Source organism: Oncorhynchus kisutch, linkage group LG9, assembly GCF_002021735.2.
Source record: "Oncorhynchus kisutch isolate 150728-3 linkage group LG9, Okis_V2, whole genome shotgun sequence".
Lineage (NCBI taxonomy): Eukaryota > Metazoa > Chordata > Actinopteri > Salmoniformes > Salmonidae > Oncorhynchus > Oncorhynchus kisutch.
This window is the reverse complement of record NC_034182.2, coordinates 13,936,396-13,948,191: the sequence shown is the minus strand read 5'-3', so window position 1 is coordinate 13,948,191 and position 11,796 is coordinate 13,936,396. Positions and strand designations below refer to the sequence as shown.

Sequence of the window (11,796 nt, the reverse complement as noted above, 5' to 3'; positions counted from 1 at the left end):
TAGTTAGCTGTGTGTGTAGAGTGTAGTCAGCTGTGTGTGTAGAGTGTAGTCAGCTGTGCTGTAGTCACATGTGCTCTGGTCAGCTGTGTGAACCCATTGCAGCCAGTGCCACTGTGCTTTCCAGATTCTGAATCTGTTCTCCTGTAGGCAGAACCAGGCTGGGTTGGACTAGCCTGGACTCGGGCAACTCTGTGATTCCTCCAAGCAGTTTCCTGACGAGCAGCTCCAACTATGCCAGCCCTGGACTCGGATCGACGCCAGCCCACCAAAGGTCAGCAGTCACAATGCAGCAGACTGGATCAAGTGACTCTCCTTACTGCAGTATCAGTCAAACCACTGCTTTATTTAACACTCAAAGGTGAGTACGTGCACACGCACAAATGCATACACACACACTATCTTTCACACTCTCTCTCTCTCTCTCTCTCTCTCTCTCTCTCTCTCTCTCTTTATTTCTATTTCTCTCTCTCACACACACACACACACCTACATTCACATAGTTGCACATAGAATACTTCCTTCTGAACTCTGAAAGATGTCCGTGTGCTTTATCAGTTTATTAAATGAGGTCACGAAGGTGGATGATGGGAATGCTGAGTCAACAATAGGAATACCTAATTGTATGTGCATGACCTGCATGCATTTTAAAAAGCGACTGAACACACCGATTCCGCATGTGACGGAATCTGACATTTCAGAATTCGGAATTGGAATCTTGCATGTGACAAGATTCCAGTCTTTGGGATGTGGTTCTATATGGCAGTTACTGATGTTTGTCCCCCATGAGACACCATAGGAACAAAGCCAGAATTACTTCCTCAAAATAGTCAGAAATAATCTAAGATAATAAAAAAATCTATTTATTCACGCTATCTTACATCTAGCTAAGGTGTTTGGTGCAGTTTTCTCAAGTAAAACAATGTGTGATTATTGTCGTATTGTCTTATGTAAACAACCTGGGCATGTTTCTTTGCCCAGGTGTTGCTGACGCCTGCCAGATCTTTCAACGCCTTGATAGGTATATTTACATAGCAGATAACCACATCATAATGTATTTTATAGCAATCTGTCAGTTGATGACACAGTTGATGACGTGGCACGCAAACATTGGTTGGTGCATGCAATGTCTGAGCAGGGGATTGTGGCCATTGTATGCAGTACGATTGGTTAAAGCGCAGCTGTGTATCCCGTGTTAGTGGGCAAGTGAGCATTATTTCGAAATCAAAACCCAACCCTCAAGTAAGTCACGATGAACCCACTCACAGTACATCACCTGCCAACTCTCCTGTGATTTAGCACTACCAGCCCTCTATGGTTCGTCGGAGGACAGCAAGCACTTGGGCAACGGAAGACATATCACGTCCACCACTTTACAAGAAGCTATTGCAGTGTACTTTCTGTTTCATCATATCATGATTAATAATACTCAGGAAAACGTTTTTGTGAAACTTTAGTGGAATATCTGAAAACATTTGCAGGAAAAATGTAGTCTGTCAAAGTCAAATACAGAACTTTTAATGGAAAGACAAAGCCACAGAAATCACACAACTTATATCATCATCATCATCATCATCTCCAATCCTTACAATGATTAAATGATGAAAAAGTGCAGTCCATTTGACCTTACTGTCTGTAGACTACAAGTCTGAGAAAGATAGGTCAGATAGGGGCCAGTAAGTGATCTCCCAGGATCAGAGAGATATTGTTATATATGTCTGCCTAAAGTATACTCCAGCCCAGTCAACTGCTGCCAACACGGATGTGTGACTTATACATTTCAAGTTCACTACAGAGGAGCGATATGATGACCATACATATCAGCTAGTCTAAATGAAAACATTTGAACTACTGTGTAGCAATGACTATGCAAGGCACTCTTTAGTCAGCTTCTAGAGCTGAGGAAAATCTGGACAGCTTTTTCTTGAAGCTCGTATGTTATCGTTGCTGAGAAAGAAAAAAAATCACTTTTTTTTATTTTTTATAAAGAAACTTCACTTTCAAATCTCCAATGCCCCACTCGGTTTAGCTAACCCTTTTTGTCCTCTATTGGAATAGTGGATTTCATTCCCCTTTAATACTTTGGTACATTTTCACTTTTGATATTGGGCCCATAAAACACTGCAACAAACTTAAACAAATCATGGTAACCCTTTATATTGAGTTGCTCTCATACCTCTGTTGTAACACTGTCATTATGCTGGTAACAACATTGTATAAACAACTGCATTATAATTACAATAGCTAATACTGAAGTACTATGTACAGTAACAACAATGTTGCCACAGTAGAAATGACAGTGTTACTACACAGGTATAAGAGCAACTTCATGTAAAGTGTTACCCAAATCATACACACACACACATGCGCACGTGCACAATATTATTATTTTATACACACAAGCACTTCACCTCTCTCCATCTATTCTGTCAGTCCCTGTCACGCGTTGCCTATCTGCCACACAGCACCACCAATACAGTGAAAACAAGTAGAGGCCAAAGCACACTGGGAAATTATACACAAGAGTGGTAAAGACAAACACTGCTACCAAAAGGGCATAAACCAATGCTCTGGTTACGCTACTGAGAGAGAAGAACATCCTCAGCCATGCCAAGATGCTGCTGGCAGCATCCTCCACTTTCTCTGAGGGAGGAGGGCTCGTTCGGCTGCTGAGGGTCTCCTGATCCTCCCCTAATGATGATGGGTTTTTGGTACTGAATCCTGACTCACTCCCTTCACTGACCACTGTGTTAAATCTTGTGCTTAGAGATGATGAACGAGAGAAGACAGTTGTACCTCTGTTTGAAAGAGGTACATCTCCCATAGAGGGCTCTGCATTGCTACTGGGTGTGGTTTGGCTATGGCCTTGTCTCGGTGTAAAGGTCAAATTGGGAGCTGTACGTGCCTTCATGAGAGAATCTACCTCGGAGTCTATGTCTGTCACCACTTTCTGAGTGAGGCGTTTTGGCTGATGGATCGACACATTTTGAACGACTTCAGGCACATCTGACAGTTTCTCCTCCTTCTCAGTGTCTTGTTCGGCTAAAGGACAATTATCAACCGACTGCAAATATAGCACCTCTTCTAACGTTTCCTCATTCAAACCTTTCTGTTCTCTGAAATATTCATCTTCGCCCAACTCTACCTCTTTTCCCAACCATTCTTTATCATCCTTCCCAATAAGTTCTTTTGACCCTTCTGACAACTTTCCATTTTCATCTTGTCTTGGGCATTCAACGTTTTCCATTGTCACCTCATGCTCTCCTTCCTTTTCCGTTGACACGTCCTCACTCTCATTTCCAGTGTTTGCTGTATCGTCCGTTAAGTCCTCCTCTTCCTCCGCCGCTGGAGTTTTGAAACTTATTTCTTCATGTATCTGTTCGGTGTCTCTCTGTCTGGACATTTCGGGCATGACATTGTCTGTCTCTTCCACTTCTCCTGTGGTCTTTTCCCTATATACTTCAGGCTCTGTTAGGTTGTTTGTTGATGATTCTTCATCCATATCAATGTCACTGTATAGCTCCTCTTCATTTAGGCTCTGATAGATATCTTCTTCTTGCATTTTATTTGACCAGAATCCCTCTTGGTGTGTTTGGTTGGATCTGAATTCTTCAACCTCTTCTAGGTCGTCTCTGTCTCTCTGTTCTTCATCAAACTGACTCAGTCTGAATTCCTCCAATTCATTTGATCTGAATTCTTCATTGAGTGTTTGGTTCGGTCTGAATTTTTCGGCAAATGTCCGGTTCTCTCTGTCTATCTCTTCATCCTTATGATTCAGGCGCAATTCTTTGTCTGTATCGCTCCGTCTGTCATCTTCTTCGCCCTGATGGCTTGGGGAGAATTCCTCTTCCATCTCAATTTTGTTCGGTCTTAATTCCTCTACCTCAGTTTGGTTCCAGCTGAATTCATCATCGAATGTTTGGTTCAGTCTAGATTCCTCTTCATCTTTTTGATTTGATCTGAATTTCTCTGCCTCTGATTGTTTTGGTTTGAATTCATCTTCCACTGTATTAAATGGTCTGATTCCAACTTTATCTGATTTGTTTGGATTGAGTTCCACTTTGTGTGTTTGTTTCAGGCTTGATTCTTCTTTTTCTGTTTGTTTGAGCCTGAATTCATCTTCATATGTTCGACTCGGCCTGAATTCTTCAAACTGTGTTAGGTTCAGTTCTAAATACATTTTCTCTCTTTGGTTAATTCTGAATTCATCTTCCACTGGTTGACTCTGTTTATGCAAAACGTCTCCTGTGAGGTCTTGTGTGAATTCTTTTTCCTCTGGTTGGTTCGGCCTGAATAGCTCATCCTCTTTGTAGGCCTGTGTAAATCCCTCCTCCACTCCATAGCTCTGTGTGTTTGTTTTATCCTCTGTCCTCTCTCCGACTGTCTCCCTAAATGTCACAGTATCATCAGCTGCTTTGTGCACATTGCCTTTAACCTCTGCTTCCACGTCGGAAGAAAGCGTCTTGTCTTGCCTTTCTCCCTGACAGATTCTATCTACTGCATTGGCATTCTGAGATTCTGCCATTGCTGTCATATCTGTTGTCTCGGTCTCCCCAGAGCTTGTTACCGGCTCTGCTTTATATGGTGTGAAAGGCTCCTCTTCTCTTCTTCTCCCCCCCTCCACATGCTTGTAGCACTGAGCCGTGCTGTCAACAGAGCCCCCGACCACCCTTGCAGCACCCGAGGGAATGGATTCCTGTAGAGTGTCTGTTACAGGGATAGCCTCTGACCTTTGGGAAGGATCATAAACCAGCGCTTTGTCGTCTCTGGGGACGTTGACACCCGAGCTTGTCAGTGGCTCCTTGGCAATGACCACAGGCATCACATGATCGTGAGCCCCCAACGGCAGTTCATCTACTGTGCAGTCTGTGTAACTTTGTGTATTTGAGTCCAAGTCATCCTCCAGCTGGTTCTCGGCTTTTGAGGATGTCTCAAAATCCTCCGTTTCAATTGACGGGCAAACTGAAGTTGCTGACTGTAGCCATTCAGACTCTGGCACATTGGTAGTATCTTTGGGATCTGTGCCATTGAGAAAGGCTTCCCACAGATCACAAACAGAGGTTTGCTCTCCCAGATTGTCCTCTGACTTGTCTGATGTGAGCTGAGGTGTGGTCCTTGTTCTAATCCAGTCATCCTCATCTGGAGTCCCCACACGCACGTTATCTTTGCCCCAGTCCAGGGAAAGTAGGGGTATCTGGTGGTATGTCATTATTTGAGGGTTATCATTGGTTTGTTTCTTCTGGCGTAATCGTAGGAGACTGGAGGCGCTGTCCCCTAGGGGTTTGATTGTGATGTCAGGCAGTGAAGGTGGTTTCTCCAGTCCATTATGTGGTAGCCCGTTGGAAATGTGTTCCCGTCTTGCTGCCTGCTCTCGCTGAGAAAAGCATTCCTGCACTCGTGCTGAACGGGCCGCCCTTCGCCTGCTCCTCTGACTATCCCCCTGTCAGTCAACAAGAGAAGGTAAAGGGCACATTTAGGTTTGGACTTACTTAGTTGCCTACACTAAAATGTGTTTTAACATCTGATCTAACAAGGACTAATATAAAAATATTTGAACTTATTGCAATAAATCAAATATGTAACTTTTGTAGAATATTGCAATGAGATTGGAACTTAGGGTGCAATACCATCTAAAAAAATTATAATTACATACTTGCCCTCAGCATTTACCAGTGGTACACATGACTGCAATAAAAGAACGTATGGTATGCTCTCAAGTATCATGTAAAATGCCTCACAGCCTCCTCACGTACAGTAGGTTACACCGACTCACGCGTAACTAGCTGAAGTACAGACATACCTTACTGCAGAAAGAGCATGGCTGGTAATAATACTCAAACACGTATTAACTATATGTATTTTATTGTGAGAAATGTGTTAAATACTGTTTTCTGTAAAAATGTATATGAGAAAGTAGCATAGCACCCCACCCAGGACATATCAAAATGTTTGTCAGCCCTTTAGTACAAATGATTGACCTCACCAAATGTTTGTGATGGTAATCCTCACGATGCAAATTAGAGAGCAGATGCTCTGCGTTGTCCACCGTTTTCCTGCCAGCCCCCTCTGCTCTATGTGTAGCTGAATCTGGAAAATAAATGGCTCAAAGACTCAGATCCACAAGCATGGTGTTCAGATTTCACAGACATAATATGAGCGATGCACACCTGGTGCGTCTGTAGTGGTCTCCAAGGGGTTCTCCTCAGCACTGTTCATCTGACTGTCAACAGAGGAGAGATCAAATTTCATGTGTAATTTATAGGGCAAAACAATACTGTTATGGGGCACAAAAAAAAGGAATAGTGTTCCTCAAGAATCAAAACACAGGTTGTTAAGCTTTTGGTCCTAAAGTAAACACTTCAAAAAGTAAACTTTTTTAAATTTTATATCCCCAGTCAATATCAGACGTAATGGAAAGATTGAGTGACAGTAGATCCCCGACACTAGATCACATGGGGAGCTATTTGATACGGTATTCTAGCACAATTGAAATCTCTGATAAAGCTAACTCCAACAATCATGCACAGGTGATCCATCTAGAATGATAGAGAATAATTATATATAAATAAATGGCACACTAATAATCAAATATTTTCCTATTTCACTAAGAGAATAATATGCTTTAAGGCTATTACTCAATTTGCTGGCAGAACTACTACTTGTTTGTAATCTATGCTATAGTGAATAATACTTAGTTCTTTAATACTTCAGTGATAGTGTGTTTCTACCGTTTACTGTCAGCAGTGGGAACAAGAATAGGACCGGGATGACTCCTCACCTGTTGACTTTCAGACAGCTTCTCTTCTCTCTCCAGTTATTTACTTCCTCTAGCTGAGCCTCCATCGCTGTCAGGCCTCTGCCTCCCTTTTTGTGGCAGAACAGCACGTAGTTCATGTCCCTGTTGTTTGCCCAAAAAGTTCCCAACGATGTCTCGTATCTGAGGCAGAACTCCACTTTGGTGCCCTCCATCGCAAAGGGAGGCACGAGGGTAAGCCTGAACGCAAACCTGTCCGTCGTTCCATCGCTGGAGCCCGGGACATACTCAGCCAGCAGATCAAAGCTGGTCTTCCAGCTATCCAGAGTGATCCGGATATAAAGGGATTTATTGTAGCACAGGTTCACCACCCTGATAATTCCCCTGAGTGCGGTGGTGCCAGGAAGTAACTCAATACTCTCCAGCTCCAGCTTCTGATCCTGGAGTCTCTGTTCGAGTTCCTCCGGAGACGAGGGCACGGTAAACAAAGATGACAGGAAATACTCTTCCGGTTCTTTAACTTTGACCTCGGGCTCTGGGGGGTCAGCGACCTCTGCCCCCGTCAGGTCTGTACTGTCAAACTCCTTGACGTACACCAGATCTAGACCGAAGGCGTCAGCAAAGGACACCTTCCTACAGATGACGGCCGGGGGCTCGGGCTCCGAACCATCTGACTCGTCCGACTCGTTCATGGCGTTTTTCTGTGGGGGGAGGCTTCCTCGCTCCTCTTCCTCCCTCACTCCCCCCTCTTTAATATCCCTGCTGCCCCAGGTTCTGGTGTCTGGAGCCTCCATGAAGTTTGAGGGCCCGAGAGGCCTTGGATCGTCTGCAGACAACAGTGGGCTGACTGTCTGTCTACATTGGGAAGGGAGGACAGAACCAGAGCGCTGTGACGACACTCGAGAGGACGTGACTTGACATATGGGGTCCAATTACAGCTGAATATTGTGGTGTAAGCCAGGCCTATTAATAGGTCTCATATAATATGCTAGTCTGGCCCCTGCAGTCATCTGTCACAACATAACGTCTCTCATATCTGTTGCAATAAAGATATATACCGGTATATTATAAAATATAACACATTTAAGACAGACAGAGGCAAACATGTACAGTCGTATGAAAAAGTTTGGGCACCCCTCTGAGGCTGCATAATAATTTACTCTGTCATCACAGAAAATGACCACAGTGGCATGCCATTCATTTTCTAATAAAAGCTGAGTACTGGGGCATTGTCCAGACAAAGATGTTTAGTGTAGCAATATTAAGTTGTATGAAATTAAATCAGATGTGAAAAATAGGCTATGCAAAAATGTGGGCACCCTTGTCATTCTGTTGATTTGAATACCTATAACTACTTAGCACTTATTAATTGGAACACACAATTGGTTTGGTGAGCTCATTAAGCTTTGAACTTCATAGACAAGTGCATCCAATCATGAGAAAAGGTATTTAAGGTGGCCAATTGCAAGTTGTTGTTCTATTTGATTCTCCTCTGAAGAGTTGCAACATGGGGGCCTCAAAATAACTCTCAAATGACCTGAAAACAAAGACTGTTCAACATTATGGTTTAGAGGAAGGCTACAAAAAGCAATCGCAGAGATTTAAGCTGTCAGTGTCCATTGTGAGGAACATAGTGAGGAAATGGAAGACCACAGGCACAGTTCTTGTTAAGACCAGAAGTGACAGGCCAAGTAAAATATCGGAGAGGCAAAGGCGAAGGGATGGTGAGAACGGTCAAAAACAGCCCACAGACCACCTCCAAAGACCTACAACATCATCTTGCTGCAGATGGTGTCACTGTGCATAGTTCAACAATTCAGCGCACTTTGCACAAGGAGAAGCTGTATGGGAGAGTGATGCGGAAGAAGCCTTTTCTGCACACACGCCACAAACAGAGTTGATTGAGGTATGCAAACGCACATTTGGACAAGCCTGCTTCATTTTGGAATAAGGTGCTGTGGACTGATGAAACAAAGATTGAGTTATTAACAAAAGACGTTATGCATGGCGGCAAAAGAACACAGCGTTCCAAGTAAAACACTTGCTACCCACAGTAAAATTTGGTGGGGGTTCCATCATGCTGTGGGGCTGTGTGGCCAGTGTCGGTACTGGGAATCTTGTTAAAGTTGAGGGTCGCATGGATTCCACTCAATATCAGCAGATTCTTGGGTATAATGTTGAAGAATCAGTCACAAAGTTGAAGTTATGCCGGGGCTGGATATTTCAACAAGACAACGACCCAAAACACAGCTCAAAATCTACCCTGGCATTTATGCATAGGAACAAGTACAATGTTCTGGAATGGCCATCCCAGTCCCCAGACCTGAATATCATTGAGAATCTGTGGGATGATTTGAAGCGGGCTGTCCATGCTCGGCAACCATCAAACCTAACTGAACTGGAGATGTTTTGTAAGGAGGAATGGTCCAAAATACCTTCATCCAGAATCCAGAAGCTCATTAGAGGCTATGGGAAGCGTCTAGAGGCTGTTATTTTAGCAAAAGGAGGCTCTACTAAATATTGATGTTATTTTTCTATTGGGGTACCCAAATTTATGCACCTGTCTAATTTTGATTTGATGCATATTGTACATTTTCTGTTAATCCAATAAAACCTAATTTCACTACTAAAATACTGTGTCCATCAGTTATTTGAAAGATCAAAATGAAATTGCTGATTCAAACACCCAATTATTTATAAATGGAACTTTTTCATACGACTGTATATTGAACTCATCTGTGCAGATATATTAAATAACAGAATAAGATAAATTTGCTTTGACCATACTAAAACAAAGACATAACAAAAGAACTAAGGTCAGAACGTGACACTTTGTAAAATGACATTTTCATTCCTTGAATCTGGTCAGATAGGAGATGTAAGTATACCTGTAAATGTAACATACCCCTTTCAATAGGCTGTAGTCCTAGATATACAATACAGCCCAGGTATGTAGACCGGTTTCACTCTCATTGGATTCTTTGTGCAAGGTTGCTACTGGGGCTAGATGGATTTTTTTAGTCTTGAATTTGCAGGTTTTGTTTTCAACATTACAACAAAACTGTGAATTGGTATTTCTACATAAAATGTCATGAAACTGGCGTGAGTATGATATTTACTGTACTGAATAATCAGATCAGTAGATGGCAGTGTATGACTAAAGCGGATTTCATCCATGCCCAAGTACTTTGATACGGCATGACGTCATCTATTCAGCACACCATGTTTGACCTCAACATATATGACTTTTTATCGCTTGTATGCATTTCAACATCATCAAATGCATTAGGTTAGGTAAAGTCAATAATAGCTAGATAAACAACACACATTAATTAACCTATTATAAGACATGCCGTACATACCTGTGACCCGTGTGAATGGAATACACTAAACTACCAGTAAGTGGCAGCAAAGCACCATTTTCCACACATAAATGTATACGTTTTTTTTATATATACTTCATGACATCCAAAATGATCTTTCCTCCTATTTATAGAAATTATGGAATGCTTAATCTCACTTAGAATCTTCAAAAATGTCATGGAATTTGATCTTTTACGAAAAATACGTTGTATTTTAAACACTTTAAAGATTTAAATCGTACTCGTTGATACCGTTTATAAAATCTTTATAAATGTATTTAATTTTGAATGTACACTATTCCCTTTTATATATTTATCATATCTGCACATACAGATTAACTGGTGTGAATTGCAAGTTTGAAATTGTTTTTACAAGTTTGACAATGATATGTAATTTGTTGTGCACAACAAAACGGAACAATAAAATACTAAAAGCATATCCCTAACATTTAACATTTAAACAAAGCAGAGGTTTGAACGTCACATTGAAAATAATGTACCTTCTTTTACACATAAAAACGTATGAAAATCATTTAAATCAAGCTTTTAATCAATACAAATTTGTTTCAGTTTCAATACGCCGACTTTATCATTTAAAATATATATACGTGCATTAGGAAAAACGTGTTTTTCCTGTGTAGGTAAAACAAACCATTTTCACCCAATATTTTATCTATAGGAAGAGTAAATAAACGTAACATACAGCAGGTCAGACCTTGAACGTTAATCTCTTCGGTCAACACCGGTCAATGTAGGTTCATTGCAGTGAGGAGCAGACAATGCGTTAAAGCAAATAGCTTTAACATTTATAAAGGTTTAAAACAATAAGATATTTCTTAATATATTGATGTCTAGCATTGGTCCAATTTTAAATGTTTACAAACAAGACTGATCAAACTGCAATGGCACAATGATGACTATTAAGTAGATTGATCACACATCAATAGATTAAACGATCAAACGTCATCACCATTTACATTCCAACATTAGCCATATATATAGCTTATTCTGATGAGTTTGTGTGTTTATCTAATCTCATCATGATTCATAGCCTATTATAACATATTTATTCTGCACATGAAAATATAGTAAACAGTGGGCCTATATAAATTCTCCTTTCAAAATAGTTAAATTAACAAAAATATATTAACAAACCGTTAGGCTATATATTTTTGCTAATGCATTTTCTTTGCGCTGACTTTACCACTATGCACCCTTATTTGGGACTGATTAGTTTGTAAATGTGCACTAAACGGTTTAGTAATTGCTGTTTTGTTGTCTACATAATTTATTTCCATGGTGTGCACATACCTTCCAAATAAACATCCGTGTTGATGCTCACATTGATTAATATCTGTTTAAGATCAGTAGGTTAATCTACAAGTAACAATGCATATGTTTATTATAGAATAGATTACACTTTATTAGGATATTTAAATACTTCCTTTTTCACACTTATTGCCTTTCTCCAGTGGCCAACTGTATAGATCTCGGAGCTGGCTTCATCTGGAAACACGATTTACATGGAAATGTGACTGTTTGCTTATCTTTGACTTCCAGAAAGGAACATACACATAACTTGCAAATAGTTTTTTGTTTACATAGCAGGTGGACATGACGTCACATGGGGTCGTAGCACTCCGAAAAATAACAAGGTTCAACTCCGGGTAAGTGCCTACCCCT

At 41.1% G+C, this 11,796-nt stretch overlaps 1 protein-coding gene across 1 annotated transcript; it reads right to left on the bottom strand.

Annotated features, from left to right (window-relative positions):
- Positions 1 to 1,488: 1,488 nt before the first annotated feature.
- LOC109896784 (uncharacterized) lies at positions 1,489 to 7,634 on the bottom strand. The gene is made up of 4 exons (XM_020491133.2): positions 6,776 to 7,634; positions 6,165 to 6,217; positions 5,981 to 6,084; positions 1,489 to 5,437 (listed from the first exon to the last, which is right to left on the bottom strand). The coding sequence occupies exons 1-4, from the start codon at positions 7,543 to 7,545 to the stop codon at positions 2,405 to 2,407; spliced, it is 3,960 nt and encodes a 1,319-aa protein (XP_020346722.1). The 5' UTR covers positions 7,546 to 7,634; the 3' UTR covers positions 1,489 to 2,404.
- Positions 7,635 to 11,796: the final 4,162 nt, after the last annotated feature.